The following is a 21,816-nucleotide window of genomic DNA, read 5'->3' as shown; positions in this document are numbered from 1 at the left end:
CCTCCTCAATAGACAGAAGCTTTATGAGGCAGCTATCAAGTCTGTTTATGTCAAGATTGTATCTCGAACGCCTAGCACAGTGCCTGGAATACAAAAGGTCCTCCGTAAGTACAGAAATACCTGTTGACTGAATGAATCAACATTCTCAAGGGATCACGAGATGCCTGTTCAGTCACGAAGAACGTCGCACTGCGAGTTTTTCAAAGAATAACAATGAAACCATATACCTTTCAATCCCTTTGCCCAGGCAAAGTGTTGGCATTCCGTTCTTGCTTTCCTAGTTGTCACAACTACCACCCAATTGCCCGAGCGACACACCCCCCCGTCTCCTCGAGGGGCTGGCGAGGTACCAAATTTCCAGTCCTCGTCCACCGCCGAGGGACTCTCTCATTGGCCAGCGCGCCAAGGCCTTCGGGAGGGCGGATATCTCCAGGAGCCGCTACTGGTGCAAGTCGACGTCGCTCTACGGTGCGCGGCTGAAAGTCAGCCAAGTCAAACAGCCCTCGCGGGGAGGCTCGGTCCTATCGGAACCTGTGATTGGCTGTGATCGAGGGTCCGGGCGGCGGGCCCGCCGCCTCCTCAGGCGCAGAATGGCCGGAGCTGCCGTCAGTCAGCGGGAACAGACTTCCCCTTTCTATCTGGAGACGAAAAATTCTCCAGAATTTCCGAGACGAGCCAGTGGCTGTTTTAACTGCTTGTTCCAGAGACTGGAAACATAGGAGAAGACAATCTTATTTACAGAAAGCCCCTTTCCCGCCCTCCGTTAGCTAATTAATTTTTTTTTCAGGGACATTACCATCACGAGGTAAGAACATGGAGAGTGCACTTCATTTATTTGGTGACCGTTTATAGTATTATTTACAGGAGCGGTCGCATCCCACCAGTCCTGGTCCGCGGGATGGAGAGTGAACGGAGGAGGCCTCCCCAGGGAGGGGAGGGGACATGTGGGTTTAATTTCCCCAGCCCCTCCAGTCTTAGCCCGGCGGTCAGTGTCTGAGTTCGCTGTGCGCCGCTTTCTTCCCTTTTGAGGTCCGGAGCAGCAGGGCGGGGCGGGGCCCACACTGCCTGAGCACGGGCTGCGAGCATTTCCAGCGGAGACTCCGCTCGGCCTGAATTTGACGGCAGGCTTGAGGCGAGTGCCGAGCAAGTGCTGTGGGCCGGGTTGGAAGGAGGGAAGGGAACATGGAAGGGACGGTGGACGGGAGGCAGGGGCTGCCCGCTCTCGTTTCCCGTTAGTGAAGCCCCAATCCCCGGACCCGAGGATGCTGCGGGGTCAGCGGCTTGTGCCGCTTCAGCTGCACCCGGGCCGAGGGAGACGTGGCGACACCCGGAATCTACGAGGAGAGGGTGGTTGGGAGGCGGAGACCGCGCGGCGGAAGGTGCTGCGGAGAACCCAGCCATCTGCAGTGCCGCGCTCTGTGCGGACGGGAGGGTGTGCTTCCTGCCGAGGTCCACACTGGCCACTCATCTGTCACCTCTAGCGAACCCAGCCCAGGATCCCAAACTGTCCAACGGTGAGCTTTTCAGGGGATCGGAATAGAGAAGGATGCAGAGACCTGGCTGGTGTCGATCTGAGGACGTGGGTTTTGCTTTGCCAGAACAATCGTAATCTCAAGGCCTCTGGCTGTTGTCTTTTCAGCAACCGCTTTCTGTAGATTAGCGATTTCATAGGAGGTGACAAAAACGAGACTCCGGGTAGAAATAGCTGGGGAATTTGGAGTCTCTAAAGCTCCACTGGCCTTTCTGAACTTCAGACTGGAAATGTGCAGCAAGGCCTCTTCAGTCCCTTGCACCCTCCTCCAGGGCGGAGGAACGAACGAAGTTGTCGGCAGTTTCAGAAAGAGCAGCTAAAATGACAAATTATAATGGCCTTGAAAAACAGAAATGGTGTCATAGAATTCTAGGGGGAAAAAATGAGTGCACCACTGTGTCATAAAATATCTCAGTTGTAATTTTTCAGAAGTGAGTTCTCGCTGATGATTTTTTTCTTGCAACCTTAAGTCACTTTCTATTGACCACCGACACAGGCACCTCCCTTGACAGGAATCTTAGAGAAGAGGAAAGAAGAGGGGAGAAGTGCGGGTGATGTAGTATAGACTGTAAGGGAAAATTCTTCTTAAATGAAGATTGGGAATATGGCCTGTGAGTTGTATCCACATTAACTGAAATGTTTTAAAAGATATTTATGGAATTAGAATAATGAATATTTTTTATTACTCCCATGTTTTCTCTATTCACACATTAAAACATATGTTCACATCAAATCTAAGGGAAGTCATTTGAGGTCTTTGTTGTTGTTTTTGTGTTTTCCCTCATGTAGACTAGTACATTTTCTTTCCCTTTCTCCTAGCAGGGTACGAATAAAGAGGATATTGGAGTCCAAATTTCCTGAAATACATCCTGGAGGGTTCTGTCACGTTTGAATTTATTGGGAAGCATTGGTTGTTTTTTGTAGAGTCATTAAAGAAATATTTTAAGAATATTAAAATTACCTGTGTTTCCATTGTGGGAGTTGCTGATGTAAAGATACCTGAATGCCAATTTATAAAGGACAGATATGAATAGTTATATGAAACTTAAATAGTTTTGCTGGAGGGATAAATCTAAACAGGTTTCAGTAGTACTGATCCTTAAAACTCCTGAATGATTTTGGCATGTGCTTAACATGACAGCAATAAACTGCTCTTCTGACCTGCTTTCAACAGTGAAGAGCAGTTTAACTCAAATCCCAAGTGCACCCTTCTGCCAGAGACCCATGAGTGCCTCCCTTTTCCAAAAATATATTTGGACAGCTCTGAGGTGTTTAAACCTTTGTAGGATTATAAAGTTGGAATAAGATGAAAATGTAAACTTGGCATAGCAGTCTTGTAGGTGTACCTGTGACTTTTCCTCACCATCCCCCTCCTTTTTTTTAAAATCATGTATATACTTCAAAAATTTACTACAAATCAAATGCATTTTTCCCCCTTCCTGTGATGCTTTTCACCTGAGATTTCCTACTCTCAGGATGTGGCTTCTCACTAGAGCTCCCATGTGGAATCTATGCCTACTTCTGTGGACTCAGCATTTAACCCTCTTGGAATCCTGCCCCACTTCCCTCTCTGCTAGTCAGTATTGAAATCAGGAGTCAACTTTGTTCAACAGTCAGAGTTCTGTGTCAGAACTTTATAAAGTATCAGATTAACCAAAGCACTGAGGAGGAGGAGGGAGAGGGGGGCCTGGTCACACAGATTAATGTTAAAATGTTACCCCCCCCCCCAAAAATAAGGAAAGTGTTTTCAGGGTTTATTTATTGACAGTATGTGTAGAATATATACATGCTCGCACTCACACATTTTAAACTATTCATGGGATTAAAGTTAATTGTGATCCATGTATTTTGTTTTGATTGGGGAATAAAAAGGAATTTGGAAAACAGTTTGGCTGAGGTTGAAGATTATCCATTCTTTTCCTTAGTGGTATGTGATTATCAGTATAGTTAGGTTGCTTATATAAATAATCTGCTGTGTAGCTAAAATTCCAATCAAGTTGCTTATCTTTATTTTCTTGCTTAGCATAGTTTTTAAATTTTATTTTTGCTAAAAGAATATGATGTGAGGCATAATGTGTTCCCACTCTTTTTTTATTTAACTTTTGCTCTGACATTTTTGTGTCCTCAAATAGCTTTCAAGCAGAATTCTGCCCTTGGACTCTTTTGGATTACTTTGACTTTCAAAGATTGAATACAAACGTTAAAACAAAAATAAGCTAGCCTTGATTTCCGATTGAGAGATTGACATAAAGAGTTCCTGAATAACTGTTTTTTTTGGTTTGCAGAATGATAAACGCATGCTAATTTTTAATTGCTGAACTGACACATGATAAAGATATTTCTTAGTTGTTTGTCAGTTTGTTCTCTATTCTTTGTTATAAAGAACACTGATATTTTTGAAGGCTTTTTTTCCCCCCACATTATAAATTCTACCTGCTAACCAGTGCCTAGTCATTTCCATGGGCATCTGGAGAGTTGGCTGGATGGAACCACTTCTTTAGACACTCCCCTGCTTGCATAAGTGGTGCTGACCTGGTTTTGTAAACTAGCTGTATCTCTGGGTTAAATTTCATCCATGTCAATGGTATGCCTTAAAGTAAATGTTTTCCTGTGACTATTCTGCTTACTTTCTGAGGTGATCATGCAGATAACAAGTGAGGAAGGAGGCCAGGTTGAAGACTGATTTTAGTTTATGCAGGCTTAGAGAAACTGCACAACTGCATTTTTTTAGCTCTTAAATAATATTTCCAGGGGCTGTATATTCCCTGATATGAATGCAGCTCTGTTTTGTTTTATTTATTTTACTTTTGGAAGCTAGGGAGAGAGAGAAAAAAGACAAGCGTATCCTAGAAGAGCTGCAGAAAAACTTTACTCAACATTTATTTGTTTGTAATTCTAGAACTCTTGTTTAAAGTAGGTGTGTGACTGCAAAAATGGCCCAAGGCTAGTTATGGTATACATGCTTTGAGATTGAAGCCGAAAGAATAGCACTTTGCTAATTTCTGGTGCACCCTTCAGATGTGAATGTTTTCTAATAAACATATTTAACTTTTTTCTTTTCAATATGGTATAAAGCTGCTTTGCGAATCAGTAATTAGCACTTAGCTCTCTTGCTTGCTAGATTGTATTATAGTTTGAAAGTTCTCCACAAGTTCACTTCTACTTGACACAATTTTTGTTGATGAACAAAATATAACTTTCAAACAGAAGCAGAGGAATAAACACTTCTTTTTTTGTACTGGAATGCGTTGCTTCCCTTTGATACTTGATAACCAGAGTATGTCTCCCTGCCTCCAATATTGTCACAAAAGAAGTGAGTTTCAGTCTTTAATACATGATATTAGCTAAAAGGCCAAGAAGGGATGGCCTCCTAAGTCTTTCGTGATCCATTAATTGTTCCAGAAATCATCTTCATTCTAAATGCTGTGAAGGCAGGGCTCTGATGCCTTTTGCTGCTTAGATACCTAAGGGCCTCCTCTAGAACCTCATCCTTTCCTCCTGCTTTACTTACTGAAAGAAGTAATTGCCCTTTCTACACACAGCTGGACTGATTTGCGACAATTTGTTTGAAAATGAATCTGAGGTGTATTTTCTTATAGATGCACTCAAGCTGGGCTTTGTGTGTGTGTGTATGCTTTTTGAGAGGATACATTTTTATCAAGTTCGTTTTTTGTTGAGATAAATAAAAATACGAAATAAAAAAAACACAGTGGAGAATAATGTAACATCTATATATCCTCCACCAGGATTATTAAATCTAACATTGTGCTGTCTTTTCAAGTTGGCTTTTAATTCATAACAGAACAAAGTATTATGCAAATGAATTTCTGCTTAGAACTTTATTTGTATGGCAAACTACCAGAAACACAGCCTGCCGGGGTGTAGGAATTTCCCCTGCTAACACCCAGGGGAGGCTTTCTGATGAATTACAGCTTTTAATGTAAATATATAGACCAGTTGCTCATAAATGAGTGCTGCTTGTCACAAATGCAGTTCCACCCAATCTCTGAGATCACACACATCAGAACTGGCTTATCCTTATGTCTCTGGGAGTGTTTGCGTGAACCAGTTTACATCAACATAGTAATAAAGTATGTAAAGTTAATAAGTGGGAAAATCTTAAGACAAACAGAACTTCAATCCTAGATTGTATCTTTGCTAAACTTGAGCACTCTTTGAGTACAGAACGATCATAAATATCTAACAACCAGTTATTTTTTCTTATTTCTAACTCTTGTAAGAAGTTTTGTTATTGTTAATATCTATCCCTACCTTTTCTTCAGAGCAATGGAGTTAATGAAGGGGAGAGTATTTATTTACATCTGTTTTCTAATTCTTGCTACTCAAAGTGTGGGCCTGCCAGACCAGCAGTTTGGCATCACCAGGGAGCTGGTTTGAAATACAGCATCTCAGCCCTGACCCCAGACAGACTGAATCAGAGTCTACGTTTTAACAAAATCTTCAGGTGACTGTAGGTTAAAGTTGGAGAAGCACTTGTTCTATATGACATGTGCACATTGTCAATTTTTTTTTTATAGAATTTAAACACTCGTGAATAGGGTAGGTGAATTTGATCTACTATTCTTAGCAGTAGGCTGTTAGGTGCCACATTCTTTACAGCCTTCATTTTTGATAATAGCTAATGATAGATCAGTTATATTTGAAATTACCGATGGAGTCTCTCTGTCTCTCTTTCTACTCAGTTGCATCATTTTTCTGGAAGACCGTCCATTATTGCGCTATTGACCTCTCCCTCATTACCGAGTCCCCTGGAGTTGAGTTATGTCAACAGCTACCTTAATCACTTTGGTTAGAAGCGGTGGGAACCAGGTGAGAAAGAGAGCACTGCTCTGCTCCCGCCTGCTGCAGGAGGGCAGGTGGTTGACGCCTACGTGCCACAGCTCCACTTCAGAGCCCAGGTGCTCTCGGTTTGATCCTGATGGTAGCGGGCGACCATCCACGTGGGATAATTTTGGCATCTGGGATAACCGCATTGACGAACCAATTCTACTGCCACCCAGCATCAAGTATGGCAAGCCAATTCCCAAAATCAGCTTGGCAAACGTGGGCTGTGCCTCGCAGACTGGCAAACGAAAAGAGAATGAAGACCGGTTTGACTTTGCTCAGCTAACAGATGAGGTCCTGTACTTTGCGGTGTACGATGGCCACGGCGGACCTGCGGCTGCTGATTTCTGTCACACCCATATGGAGAAGTGCATACTGTACGTACAATGGCTTTCACTCTATGCATCTTGCCTTGTGCTTTCTGTTTAAACTTTTCACGTTGGCTGAGATGTTCACTCTTAACGTACTTATTTGAGTGCTTTGATTCTGTTGTTTTAGTAGCTCAGGCCCAGGGTCTATTACTGATGATTATTACCATTTCAGAAATATGTATGTTTTAACAACTCCCTTGGTGAGAGCATTGACTAAAATCAACGGCACTTGACTCGTGATCATTTCAAGTGAATTAACGTAATAAAGTACCCGATCTCATATGCTGTGAAAATCTATGAGAAGTGTTTACTCCTATCAATGCATGGCATATAGTGCTTCAATAAATAGTAATTTCAGGTGGTATGAATAGCTTTGAATACTTGTTGAAAATAGCTTTACATGATTCATTTTAGAATATGAAGAATGCATTTAATGAAGGGGTTTTGGCACTCTTTAAAAAGTTTGTTTACCACAATTATTATTATTATTAATGTGTTATTGAGGATCACACTGCTAGAATTAAAAGATGGAGAGGACAAGGAGGGGAGGGTAAACAGCTCAGTGGTAGAGTGCATGCCTAGCATTTAATGCCTCCATTAAAAAATAATCCTGATTACCTCTAGCCCAAAAATTTGAAAAAAACTGGGAGAACATGTAAGTTATGACCATGTGACTATTTCTTCTTCTCAAGCATAGTTATTCATATTGTTCATCAGTTGCTTTATGTATATTTTGCCTTATTCCACACGGGAACTCAGTGGCTTAATTAATATGAAGGAAGTCTTGACCTCTCAGGGTTGTGGTAGTGAGGATTAATTTTCTAAGGATGGAGGGACACTCAGACTTCTTCTTCTTCTTTTTTTTTTTTTTTTTTTTTTTTTAATAAAGAACAAAGAATGTTCAAGGGCAATTATCTATTTATTTAATTTTATTTTTAGGGGGGAGGTAATTTATATTTATTTCACTGGAGGTACTGGGGATTGAACTCATGACCTTGTGCATGCTAAGCATGCATTCTACCACTGAGCTATACCCCCACCTCCCTTCAGACTTCTTTTTATTGTTTTTAAAGACATATTTGTGCCTGATTCTTTCTCAGTTTGGTTCATTAATATGTGGATTTTAAGCATCTGAAAGGCAGGCCATCTACGTCCATTGTATGGAATGACTTTGCTAGCTGGAGGGACCAAGAGGAAGGGGAGAAATCTATTGTAAAAATAATTGTTTGGGGCTCTTTTTTCCTCTCCACAAAGGGATTTGCTTCCTAAGGAGGAGAATTTGGAAACTGTGTTGACCTTGGCTTTTCTAGAAATAGATAAAGCCTTTGCAAGGCACGCCCACCTGTCTGCTGATGGTAAGTAAAACAATCTCATTCCTTAGGGTCCTGGGGAATTTTGGTTAAAAAGGAAACAATTTAATTAAGCCCTTTAGGGGTGGGAATTTTAAAATAAGCTTATTGTAAGGACGCTTATATTGAAAATGATTTTTTTAATAATCACTTTAAATGCTGTTTGGAATCAATACTAATGGTAGTATCTCACTTTTAAATGAAATATGTTGAAGATTTTCTTTTTTAGAAATCGAAGCTCCAAAATGATTCTGATATTGAATTTCAATTTTAAAAAGGTAAAAAAAAAAATTAAAAATCTGTTTGCTCATTTTATGGACAAGAGGTCTATACAATGAGAGAGTTTATTGCTTTTGTTTTTTTAGATGAATCTGATGAGCAAGTACTGAAATACACTACAGGGTAATCTCATCTAGCCAAGGGGTCATTGTCCAGACAAGAAGAAAATTGCAATAATTGGTCCTAAGTAGGAAAGGACAATGGCTAATGTGTACTACTTTGTATAATTAGAAGGAAGGTATTTTTTTCTTCCACTTCTTAAAAAAAAGCTTGATCTTGCAGCTTCCCTGTGGTAACTAGTGATATTTTTGTTTTTATTTGTTAAACACAAGGGCTGAATTTTAGAATTTGTGTACTGTATGTCCTTAAACTTTGAAAGTAAAATGTTTCTGATTTTGACTGAATTTATCAAAAGTATTTCACGAAAATGTAGCTCATGTTTTCTAGTCGGCAGGCCCCCAAATTTATTGCTTTTAATCTTGAAAGCTGCTGCAGCACCATTTAAATGTATGCATATAGACCTCGTAACTAATTTGAAAATGAATCATGCAATACAATTAGTCTGTGTTTGGTTCATCCTTTTGTTAAAGGAGGTCAAAGTGTCCTCACAGCAATGTTTTGTTTTTTTTTTTTTTAATAATTTACAGTCTTATTGCATAGGGATGGAAATTCTCCCCATTTCACAGATAAAGAACTGAAACTCAGAGAGAGGTAAAAGGTCAGTTGCAGAGTTAGGGCTAGGACGTTCCTGGCACCCACTGTGGCCTCTCTCACGAGCATATTTAATGATGAGGGGAGATGACTCTATTTGCCATCTTAAGAGGTATTTCCTCCCCCTTTTTGAGAACCTTATCATCATCATACTTCTCAGAAGAGTGTTTGAGTGAGTCCACTCTCTTTGTTCAGGGATTTATTTTCATGTTTATAGATTATTCAGGCCCATTTTCTCTTCTTCATGCCTTTGGATATTTTTTTCCCCTTCTGGCTGGCCCCTCACCTTACGAAAATAAGGGTTGAGAGAGGGTAAAGTTTAGCATAGGATTCTGTTCTTGTTCCTAATGGGTAAAACATATGAAGGCAAAGAGGACATTCAAACTCTCTTATAGGTTTATTTTTATAACTCTGAATATTGGTAATGCTCTTATTTCATCCATAACCAGGTCGGCTGTATCTCACACCGCAACGTTTATGGGCTGTAGTGCAGGTGGTGTGCCCCAGTTGTTCTGTAAAAGGTAGAGCTTACTGGGCAAGGTTTTCAGACAAGAATGTTCAAGTTTATCATAGGAATGTGGCCAATAATAAAAAAAAGTTAACCCCTTCATAGATGCAGTCAACCCTTTTGTAAAGGATCTAATTGACGAAGATGCTTAAAACAATGATAGATTTCTTATAAAATGTGAGAGGACTTATTTCATTTATTTAGTAATAAATTACAGTTAAAGGGAATTTTGAACTTAGGGAAGGAATTTACTTAACTTGCCTACCTTAAAAGAAACTTTCTAAAGATACCTTTCTCACATAGTCAGTTGTGCAAAGAAATTAATCATAGAAATGTACTTCATTTTTAATAATGAAATGAAGATGTATTTAACTTAGTTCTGTCATAGAGTTTGAGTTAATAATCTGAGAACTTTCATAAGACATTCAGAAATTTTTATTCAATGGCCATTTGCTTGCAAGTATCATGGAAGGCGACAGGATGATGTTACTAAAAGAAAAGGAAAGGGTCTGTTATGACATTGTTATTCTTAAGTCTTATTTTGTATGTATTCTTATAGACCAGTTAGTCTGTGTGGTTTTTTAAAATGAGTACTTTAAGAACAGCTTTAAAATTTATTCTTAATAAGTTGCCATGGCTTTCAAAGATGGCAAAAATTTTCTTGATATTTGGGGCTTATTTTATCAAATATATTAAAGTCACGAAAGAGAGAATGCTATATGTTGTTTAACTTTTCAATTGGTGGATTAAAAAAAAAGTATACCACTTAAGATTTCAAAGTTATTTAAATTAAAAACTTTTTTTAGGTTTTAGTAAGAACTGAAGTGGTATCAGTGTTGTAAGAGTGGATAATATTCTTTCTGGCATAGCTATAAAATAGGACCAGTGCTAGTTAAATAAAACTGAAGTAAGTAGTTTGCCCTCTCCAATCTCTTTCATCTTCTCTTGGCATCAGCTCCTTTGCCCTCCTTGAACCCTTCCCGTGAACAGCCTGAGGGTAGGGACCATGGCTTACTCATTTACGACTGTCCAGAGTACAGCACCCTGCAGAGACTCTGGAAGGTTCTCATTCAGTAATTATTTGCACTGTACTGATCTCCATTGCCTGCTCTTTCTCACCAAAGTTATTATAGCTTATTCCTTGATCATCCTATAGCTGACTTAACCAAATTATTAATATAATTTATAGATGTTAATGAGTTATCACTTATGGAAGGATTTGAATTTTCAGTTGGGGAAACCTGAAAAGAGGTTGGTTAAATCACAGGAATGAATCACTAATGGTGGAATTTCAGGTAGGGAAGAACGCCTCGCATCATATGGTATTAGCTTTCTTAACAGAGTGAAAATAATCAAACATGCTCATCTTTTCAAGATGTTGGTCCAAAGCTGTTATATCTGCATAAAATACTTCAAATTATTTCTCATTAGCATTTGAAATATTTACAATTTCAGTTTAAAATGGGGGTAGTCTGAGGAGAATAAAATCAGAATGCCACTTTTCAAGAAACAGCCTTTAAGAAATTGCTGGCTATTTTTAATTGATTTGTTGTTGATGAATTTTGAGTTTATCCTTATGTACAAATAGCTAATTTCATCATCATCTTTGAATATTTTATATTCATTTTATGCCAGTCATATGTGTTTTTACAGTTAATGAAACCAGCCAGTAAGTTCAAATGATATCCCATTAGTCTATTGTTTATGAACAAATTGTCACTTAAAACAAAGCAGATGGTAGAAAATTTAGATTATATCCTATAAACTCTTCAAAGTGTTTCTAGATTGCTTAAGATTTGAAAGCAACAAAGCTCCCCAAGAGACAAATGGATCAAAAAGAGAAGACTTGCTCTGACGTTCAGAGTGGGAGACGTTGGTGGCAGCATTGTGAGTCTCATTGGAAACTTCCATGCTCTTCATATTACTTGATCTCTTAATGGAAGAATTAAATAAACTACAAAATAACCAGTGTTAGAAATGCAATGTTTTTGATTACCCTTCTTAGGCTGGAGGCAGCCAAAAGTAAAAAAATAGGGACCGCGGGTATTCTTATTGTGCTGTTACTGCTTCAACTCGGTACTTCGATTTACTGTTTATGATTCACACATGTCTAGAACACCCATTTTTCATAAGTATTGAAACTGTATTGGTTCATACATATTATTGTTTACACAGTTGAATAATTACTGGGGGGGGGATTATACCTTGAAAAGTACAGCTTTTACTCTTTATGTTGCTATTCAAAATCTTGATCATTTTTCTTTTGATGTATCGACCTGCAACACTGGGGGAAACAAAGAGCTGCAGAAACACCTGTTTTATAAATTATAAAAAATTGTAAACATGCATTAGAGCTCAAGAGCCTTACTAGCCTTTATTTAAACAAATTAATTGTTCTACTCAAAAGATGCCTTCTAGATACTAAATCACTGCATTAAGTACCATTAACAAATATGATACTTCTTGTATCCAGTATAGGAGGTGTTTTGATTCCATCCTGATATATACTTAAATCCCAGTAATTTGGTGGTATACTGTAGTTTATGTCTTCTCTAATATGCTTGTCAGATATGAATTATTCACTGCTATACCCATGAATTTTCCCTTTTGTTATTGGGACAATTCTGATACTGAAAACAAACACTTACAGTGCATTGTTTTCAACTCAGTAAAGGTACTGATTTACTCTTCAAGACTGAGTGTGTCATGTGCATGTGAACATGGGTGTGTGTGTGAGTATGTAGATGTATGTCTGTGTCACCACATATGTGTCTTGGTACACATGCATTTGTATGTAGTTTTTTCCTACCTGGAGAAGCCACAAAACTAGTAAGTATTACTCTGTGATGAAAAAAAGAGACTCAGCTACAAAATACCATCAACTTGGGCAAATTGAGTTTTGGAATCGTTGATTTGGCATCTCCTGGAATGTTATGTAATTTGCTAGTGAAATTTTCACCAATATAAAACCCCTTCCCCTTATTTTGCAGCTCTTTTTCTATCCTCCCCTGTGTTGCAGGTTTGTAATGTTTGAGCACACTTCCTGGGTGAATTTCCTATTTGCCTCTGTGCGTGTTATTTGTGGCAGAGAACTGTGCCTGGTCAGCAGCTCTAGACCTGGAGCCCGTGGACACTATTTGCTGGGCTTCAGTGGAAAGAGAGATCTGCTTAATTTTGTCCCAGGTGATGGAGTCCAGCGGTTCCTAGCCTGGACTACGGGAAGGTTCCCACATCCTCTTTGTCCCATTAGTTGAGATGACTTGCAGTAGAAAATGTCCAGTGAGTGTTAAGAACTTATTGAAAGATGTCTTAGTTTTATAGTTTTGTTGTTAGGGAAAAAAGTGAGAATTTTTACTTCCATGTTCAGTGTTAAACGACAATAAATGCTGATTTAATATTTATATCCTTAGATGCTTAGCAAACCAGGATCAATAGTTTTAAAAACTTTCCCATTAATCCTGGCATTTTGGAACTGTGAAATTGGGTTAGTGAAAACTCAAGCTCTTTTAAATTCCTAGGCAGCAAAGCCATGAATTATAATCCGAAATGGCTAAACTTGAAGTTTTCATTTATGAAATTTTAACTCTTTTTGATGTAGCCAATTAAAAACTACTTTAAAACCAAAGCTACTGTTGACAGTTTAAACAAATGAGAGGAATACCAAACTCCCTAGACAGGTAGCATCTGAGTAAAATTCCTGTGTTTTCTTCCCTGGCTCTTCCAATCATTCAAAAAGATTACAGTGGTTAAACTGTGAAGATTCCCTTGCAAAGTGTTTTAGGAAACTCAAGAGTTGGCATTTGTAATTTAAACATCACTGATACTTACACTAAAATATTTGTGTTGTACGATGACAATATATAATATATTTTAGCATTGCCAAGATATTACTACTTTGGCACAACAGTTCCAAAATCAAGAGATAAATGGGAAGATAGTGCAACTATAAATGTTACTTCTCAATAAAGTAAATTCAGCATGGATATAAAAGATTAAACAGGGTTTATTCATATTTTTTCCACGTTATTTTTCTGATTAAAGCAGGCATTTTAATGATCTGATTGGAAAATATATGCATATATATCTTTCCAGAATGCATTGCTGATGTTGTTTAAATTGTCTTTAAAAATATTGGAAAGATGGTCAAATCAGCAGCAATTCATTTTTACTAAATCCACCTTTGAAGTCAGAATCATCTTTAATTGATCACCTGAATATTTCACTTAGATGCTTTAAAGAATTAACCATGTTACTGAAGATAATACCTGCTTTAAAATAAGTTATCTTTTTCAATTTCTTCCAACTTGCTTTACTTTTTAGCCCATAATTTCATAGCATTCTTTCACTTTTGACAAGGCTCAATGCACCTTCAAAATTTTTAACAAATATTAAGGAACTTAGGACAGACATTTTTGGGATAAATAAATGAAAAATGCACTTTGGGTTGGATGGGGAAACAGTGGCGACCTCAAGCCAAGTAACGTGTAATTTTGTTATTAGTCAGAGGAAATGAATATTCTTGGAATGCTCTGGGCCCAGGGCATGACCACAGCAGGAGCACTTGGCAGTGCTGTCCTGCATTTGGGTACAGACTAATTGTACTAGATCTTGCTGGAATCAAAAATGTGAACTACACCAAGCTTATGGGAAACTGGAATGAATTTCATTCCTGGCCTTCTAGACTTTGTCCCAATATAATGATGGCTGTAACTTTATTTCATGTCTAGAGAGAAATAAGATAAACAAGAAAAGAATGTGAACCTTTAACCATTTTAGGATTTTTTTTTTTTTTTGGTGAGCATATGTAGAATTAAAACAGTTATAGAAGGAAAGAATATAAAATATAGAACTTGAAGAGTAAATGGTATGCACTTGGCATATTTTAGCCTATTAACTGATCATACTTTCACAGGATAGGATAAAGAAATGGAAGAGAGAACCTAAGTGCATAGATTATAGAAAAGTCTGCTTGCCTGAATGGGCTCTGTAGACCTAGATTAGCCAATCTAATTAAAATGTCATATTTTTAATCTTGACAACTGATGTACACACAAAGGTGTCATAATGATAAATTCAGGTGAGCTCTAGTTTATATAAATAAAAGCCATTTGGAGACAGTGATGCATTTTTTTTTTTTTTTTACCAAATTGTTAGCAACTTTTTCTGTTTGCATGGAGCCTTGTTACTGAATTAAATACTTCTTTCTCTGCATGCCATTACTTACATAGTTCATTTGCATTTTATTTGCATAGCTCTAGTTATATTAGAAAGATACATTTTGCATTAGTTTAACACACCTGTGTTTTCGTTTGTAACAAAAATTCCATATCCAGTCATTTGACTATCACTGACTTACATTCTTTTTCATAATGTTTGCAGCAACCCTTCTGACCTCTGGGACTACTGCAACAGTAGCCCTGTTGAGAGATGGTATTGAACTGGTTGTGGCCAGTGTTGGGGATAGCCGAGCAATTTTGTGTAGAAAAGGAAAACCCATGAAGCTGACCATTGACCATACTCCAGAAAGAAAAGATGAAAAAGAAAGGTACCAACCACCTCCACTGATCAATCTTTCTATGAGGATGATATTTATATAGTTCAAGATAGAAATGAAACCTTGTGTTTTAGACTGATCTCATGCTGAAGTTTAGCCGTCCCTTGGTTTTGAGTGTTACATCATAGTCTTTTCACTTTTTCTTGACCAGGATCAAGAAATGTGGGGGTTTTGTAGCTTGGAATAGTTTGGGACAGCCTCACGTGAACGGCAGGCTTGCAATGACAAGAAGTCTTGGAGATTTGGATCTTAAAACCAGTGGTGTGATAGCAGAACCTGAAACAAAGAGGATTAAGGTAGGAGGGGACTTGCAAACACTTGATACTCAGGCACGAAATGAGTGCAGGATTGTCTCCAGCTGCGGGCTTACTTTGAAGCCTCAACGGAAGCCAAAATGACTTTATAAAGAAGCGGTTTATGGAAGGATAGATAAACTTTTCAGATAAAAGAAGATACTCCTTTCTGGCCTAATGTACATGACCAGTTTTTTTTTGCACCCAGCTGTGGAATTTGCCTGGAAGCATGGTGCTCCAGTGTTTCCTGACCTGCACATGATCGTGAGCGTTGCCTTTCCTTGGAAGCCGATCCTGACTTCCCTTGTCCACCAAGCTAAATAATCACCCCACGTGTATTTCTGTGACATCTTTTGCCTGCTGCTAATCATAGCCCCCATTATGCTATACTTCCCCCAGTGTCCACCCAGGGTGAGCTCATCCTTCCCCTCTGCAACCCCCAGCCTGCTCAAGTACCTGGCATGTTGTAGTGTAGGCTCCAAGTAATGGCAGCAAATGATTGTTAATTAATTGAACAATTTTGTCTTACAGATGTCCCACTTAATATTCATTTCATCTAACAGATACTTATACAGGGATTGACTATGTGACTATGTGACTATGTGTTCTGGTCAAAATAGCTACTCCTACCCCCATTTTACAGAGAAAACCAATCCAGGGCATGTAGATTTCAACTTACCTACTTTTGCCCAGCTGAAAAATAGAGGCAGGTTTCACACCCAGGAAGCCTGTCTCCAGAAACAGTGCTCGCAGTCATTACCTCATGCTGCCTGTCAGCATTTGGCTATCTGGTTTCTTCCTCTGTGGCATTACTAAGTAAATGTTAGGTTTGTCCTCCGCAGTTGATGCTCAGTGTTGCTATTTTTGCCCTAAATACAGGTCTTCCATTTTTACACTGTTTGCCTGCAAGCTCTGAAACACAGATGACCACTCAGCAAACAGAGAAAATCTTTGAATTATGAAGATTATTCTAAGGCTGAGTCTGGTTTATAATCCTGTGCCTTTGGTTCTGATTGCAGCTACATCATGCTGATGACAGCTTCCTGGTCCTCACTACAGATGGAATTAACTTCATGGTGAACAGTCAAGAGATTTGTGACTTCATCAACCAGTGCCATGATCCCAATGAAGCGGCCCATGCAGTAACTGAACAGGTGACACAGCAGACTGCTTAAAAAGTCTCAGATAGGAGGAAGAGAGGAGGACAAAGCCAGGTGCAGGTCTCCGTGCAGCCTGGAGGGGCCACCACTGGCTGGAGATTTCTCTGAAATCTTGTGTTTTAGTTTTAGTATTACAATGAATTTTACACTTGGCTCCATAATAAATTCTAAATGTCTAGAAGCAGAATTGCTAAGTCAGAGCTAACACTTACGAATGAATCCTGTATTAGTCCCTATGCTAAATGCTTTACGTGTATTTTCTTCTGCAGGAGCTGCATATCTTGAACCTTAGTCCACTGGTATATCTATTGCCAAAAATGCTACAGTGGCATACAGATAATATGGTTATTTTGGGTCATCAGTGATTCTATCTGCAATGTAGAAAAATGTGGGCATCGATACCCGGTGAAAGAAGCACAAACCGTTGTGAAATAATTGTGTTAGTAACTAGGTGTTAAACTAGTTTGGCCTTCCAGAGGAAGTTTGATTTCTTTTTGTACAGACTCTTATTTCCATTGTGTTTCTCTTCCTTTCTACCATCCCTTGCAGGCAATACAGTATGGTACTGAAGATAACACCACTGCAGTAGTAGTGCCTTTTGGTGCTTGGGGAAAATACAAGAACTCTGAAGTCAGTTTCTCGTTCAGCAGAAGTTTTGCCACCAGTGGACGATGGGCCTGATCGCTGACTGGGACTTGGAGTTTCTGTGCAACAGTTTTTCACTGAGTGTGTCAAGAAACTGATTAGATTAAAAAGTCAACCATACCGAGGTAGCCCTAGGACTAACTAGACCAGTACACAAATCAGTGTGAACTTAGTAACCACTTACATAGTAGTTTTTCATAAATACCCACCATATTTATGTTCAACTAACTGCACATACTCAGTTTAAGCATATGTGTAATTCAGCTATTGTGAGTGAGTCTCTGAGTTGAGTGAGCAAATGAAAAATGGTTTTGATACACTTGCTGAGTGTGAAAGTTCTAATTTTTAAAACCCCTGATCTAAAACACTAATCATTGCCCCCATTACATTCTAATTCTCATTTTTAAAACTCTAAGGCAGCTATGAGTTTCTTTTGATCATGTCTGATCTTTTTTCGTTTGACCAGGTTCTTGCCTTCAAGTTCTTTAAAACTAGTTAATATTCTGACAAATACTCAACGTGTTATCTGCAAGTGTTTATTTTAAATAACTGTACCAAGGAGTAATTACGAAAACTGAGTTCTCTGTTACTATATTTTGTATTCTGGATCACTTACTGGTAAATGTAACAATGCAAAAGAAATCAATTCAGATAACATGACACTGCTAAACTGTATACATATGTACAACAGTGCACTTACGTATTTTAGCTGTGTCGCCCTGTCTCCACTGCCCCTACTCAATTCATTCCTATTTTTCTGTAGCTAAGAATGTTACATAGATATGACTGTTCCTTTATATGAGAAAAGAATGCCCAGGCCGAGAGTTCATTGCTCAAAGCTACACAAAGTCAAATACTGCTAGTATCAAGCATTTTGTATAAAGTTGCCATTTGTTATCTCCAATTCTATGTTTTATGTTCTGTGTATAGTATGTTTATATCGCTTTTTATAGAGTAAGCAAGTTGGATAATTTGTCGGTAAAAATAATCCCCTACATTGACTGATAATTGCTACAGACATATCTTGAGGTTTATGTCTCCTTTTTCTAGACTCATAAGAAAGACTAAATCTTAAAAAAAAAAAAAAAAAACTTCTTTTTTAGCTTGCTATGTAACTGAGGAATGTAAAACCATATTTCCTTATATCTGTGCATAAGTTTGCTGTTAAAATGTGAATCTCTAAATGTGTGTATGGAATTGTATCTGCAGTTTATTTCTGCAGACAGTGTAAATTTGTTATATGTGTAGGTGTATGTACATATGTATATTTTTGACTAACAGAAAATTAAAGGGAACAATCCTACGTAGCTCTTTCACCAGTTAGCTTTAAATTATTCGTATGTTTATCTCTAAGGACTCTTCATAAACTGAGGGAAGTTTTATTGTGGAGAACCAATGGTTACTGGCAGATGAGGAAATGGATTAAAAACGGCTGTAGGAGATATTCTGTGGTGGGTAACTTATGTGGAAAACCTAGGAACAGGACCAGCATGTTGAAGCTACATTGCTATGTAGTGTCTGCATATAAAATAATAGGATGTGAGAAAAATACCAAGGGTTAAGAATGACATGGAGTTTTGTTGTAGAAACAAAAGAAAAAACAGAAAGATAACATTGATGTACCTTCAACTCTTAGTTTTCAGAGTTGGCTTTTTTTTTTTCTTTTTTTAATTTTCATTTCTTTATTAGAAAGAAGAGAGCACAATATAAATAGTCCCATTTTCTCCTCACCTGTTTGGGAATGGAAGAAAATAGATCCTGAGTTTTCTTGCCTATATTAGTCAGGAACTGTCCTTTGGAAAAAAGTGGTTAAAAAAAATTGCTTTTTTTTTTTTCAAGAAAGTTTAGTGAAAGAAAGAAAAACGTTTCAAGAAAGAATATGGTCTCCAATTCATTGCCTGGGAAGTGAGGAACCAAAGGTAGACTAAGAAAGCTGGAAAATTTTCTTGCTGTTTCTGAGTCAGGTCTTGGGACATAAATATGGAAGCTACACTTAGGAGTATGGAGAATTTCCAAACTAACAAGCAAATGGAAACTAAAGCACAAAATGGCCTTCTAAAGCTGTGGGTTTTAGGGGGAGGATATAGCTCAGGGGTAGAGCGTGTGCCTAGTATGCACAAGGTTCTGGGTTCAACCCCCGGTACCTCCATCAAAAAATAATTAATTAAAGCTGTGGATTTTATTTTTAGTTCGAATTCTTCACATTGCTATTCCTCTCGGTGACTTTAAAAACTAAGAGTGGAACAATGTTGAGTTCAAAGGTCTAAGAGTCACTGATGCATTGTAAACATTGCCAGGTGTGACAGAGGCATTTGTGGGGCACGTAGGCATTGATCAGGGGTGGACTTTCCTCTGCTCCACCTGAAAGTTTTTAAAGCCCGAAACTAGTCAGCCTTGACTGACTGGTGTTTGTTTTTCAAGCCACAATGTTGAAGTATAAGTTACAGATTATTGTAGTCCATAAAAGAAGCATACTTGTATTAGGCTTCTAAGTCTATTGCTGGGAATTATGCAAATAGTAGTGGGGAAAAAAGGACTCTTCTGAATATAAATTTTTAGTTACAACTGTGAATTTGCCATGTGGTTATCACCATGTGGGTATTGGTATGCTGTAAATTACATTAATGTAATTAAGCTTAAATCAGTTGTATTTATATTTGCCTTTCATTTATGTGTAGTATATAAATCATCTTTCTGAAATGTGTTGCCACACTTTATTTGCCAACATTTATTTGGCAAGATAATCTTAAAATCATTGTGATTTTTCACAAGTATAAATTCTTAAGTACCTTATGTATCCAAATATAAATACAGTCTTGCTTTCCATCAACTGTTACAGACCCTTGTGTTAAGTGCTTCAAAGTTTTATGCATTTTTTTCTGGAAAAAAAAAGTTTTGGAGGAATCAGTTTTGAATTTCTGTACTCTATGATGGGGACATTTCTCAAGTTGCAACATTTAAAAACTTACTTTGAAGAACTATTAGCATGTAATTTAAATATTAATTATGTTTTCAAAGTGGAATTTAGTTTTTTTATGAATCTTGGCAGAGAATGAGTGCTCTCTTCATCTATGCTAACTCTTCAGTATCAGGCGTGACATTTCGTTTCCTTTCTAAGAATGGACAAGGAGTTAATTTAATGGTAATAAGAAAATGCTTCAAAGCGGGTGAGGGGAAGGGATGGTTAAAGTTTAGCATCAGCATCGAACCATTAATCACAAACATATCTTTGTATTTTCTTTTAGTTGCTCAGTTGTTCACATACTCATGTCTATGGAAAGTGACATAAAATTTTGGTTGGGTTACATTTTATTATGTTTATTAGATTCAGTTATCTAGATGACTTCAGCAGAAATAATAAGTCATGTATTTACAAGCCAGACTGTGATAATCTGCCTATTGGTTCTGGCATTTGGAATGAGACCGCTTGACTCTCTGGCAGCTCTCTTTGGCTGTTAGTTGGTTGAGACAGTCCATTGATGGTCATATCGAGCCTTGCAGGCTGTGAAATCATGGTGTTGTTCCAGCTCCAAGAATGACTCATCTTCCACTGAATTCTTGTACAGAATCTTGCAGTTTGCTGTGTCCCACATTAATTTCTGCCAAAGTGCTCTCATGTACATTTGTTTTACAATTTACCAAAGTACTAATTGAATGCATAGCACTTCTGTAGAGAGTTGATGTCATTGCTGCTTGGACCATTGTTTTAAGTGTATGTATTAGAGTAACTGTAAGCATACTAAAATCACATATCTCTGCATTTAAAACACCATTTTAATAAAGTACATCCATTAAACACTTTTTAAAATCCAACCGTGTTTATTTGGCATCCAGACATTCCAACATTTATTATATGACCCTGTGAAGACTGATAAAAAGGAGTCAATGAATGGTTGGAATTTTTTAGCACCAAATTCTGGCTGTTTGCAAAATTAATGTTAAGAATCTTTGAAAAAAGTGTATACACTTAACTCCAAATCTTTTTGATTTGATATAAAACAAAATTTGTTTCTTTCATTTCCCTCTTCTAAAATATTTGTTGGCACATCAGAAGAAAATAGTTGTGATGATTTCTACAGTATTTTGCCTGTGATAGATTTCACTGCAGCATCTCCATGTGCTAAAAATTAGAAACAAGTGTTTGGCAGGGATACTGTAGAACTCAGCATTATGTATTTAACATAAGCAATTTTTAATGTCCTGTCATTTATTGAATAAAAAGTCACAGTTTCAAACTATTGTCACAAAGATCTCTTCTGGAGTAGCTCTTAACGGTAACTTGGTAAACTCCTTGGCAGAAGAGATCTATTTCATTTTGTTCAAACTCCGGACCTAGCACTTTTGATATGTTTATCAATGAGGAGAAAATGTTTGTTGAATCATGAATGTTTGTTGAATGAGTGAGTTAATGCACTGAATTACACTTTTATTAATTTTATGTTAGTGGGGAAATGGGCATTAAATATCTAAAATATTAGCCAAACAGTATTTAATGGTGAAGGAATACTATTTCACCTCTTTTGGTGTTTCTTTAGACAATGATCAATTATGCCTTGTAAAGTATAAGTTA

General features: G+C 37.8%; 1 protein-coding gene and 1 non-coding gene across 3 annotated transcripts; both read left to right on the top strand.

Moving 5' to 3' along the window:
- Positions 1 to 660: 660 nt before the first annotated feature.
- On the top strand, positions 661 to 21,054 carry PPM1K (protein phosphatase, Mg2+/Mn2+ dependent 1K). Of its 2 annotated transcripts, none has more exons than XM_010983098.3 (7): positions 661 to 805; positions 6,235 to 6,753; positions 8,002 to 8,102; positions 14,974 to 15,139; positions 15,300 to 15,444; positions 16,461 to 16,595; positions 17,151 to 21,054. In XM_010983098.3, exons 2-7 carry the CDS (start codon positions 6,314 to 6,316, stop codon positions 17,280 to 17,282), a joined length of 1,119 nt encoding a protein of 372 aa, XP_010981400.1. In that variant the 5' UTR covers positions 661 to 805; positions 6,235 to 6,313; the 3' UTR covers positions 17,283 to 21,054. The 2 variants fall into 2 exon arrangements, with proteins under 2 accessions (XP_010981400.1, XP_010981401.1); XM_010983099.3 differs by lacking the exon at positions 661 to 805 and adding an exon at positions 874 to 1,514.
- TRNAT-AGU (transfer RNA threonine (anticodon AGU)) lies at positions 19,323 to 19,395 on the top strand. The gene has a single exon. It is a non-coding gene; the product is annotated as a tRNA-Thr (tRNA).
- Positions 21,055 to 21,816: the final 762 nt, after the last annotated feature.

The sequence above is a fragment of the Camelus dromedarius genome, chromosome 1 (assembly GCF_036321535.1).
Source record: "Camelus dromedarius isolate mCamDro1 chromosome 1, mCamDro1.pat, whole genome shotgun sequence".
NCBI classification, from domain to species: domain Eukaryota; kingdom Metazoa; phylum Chordata; class Mammalia; order Artiodactyla; family Camelidae; genus Camelus; species Camelus dromedarius.
Note: the sequence above shows the minus strand (reverse complement) of the source record. Positions and strands in the feature narration are given on the sequence as shown.

What these genes read in the sequence shown, in the direction of transcription:
- PPM1K (XM_010983098.3), top strand. Translation starts at nt 6,314, where the DNA reads ATGTCAACAGCTACCTTAATCACTTTGGTTAGAAGCGGTGGGAACCAG. An exon ending in CATATGGAGAAGTGCATACT is followed by an intron (nt 6,754 to 8,001) that starts GTACGTACAATG and finishes CTCTCCACAAAG; the next exon opens with GGATTTGCTTCCTAAGGAGG. An exon ending in CGCCCACCTGTCTGCTGATG is followed by an intron (nt 8,103 to 14,973) that starts GTAAGTAAAACA and finishes TAATGTTTGCAG; the next exon opens with CAACCCTTCTGACCTCTGGG.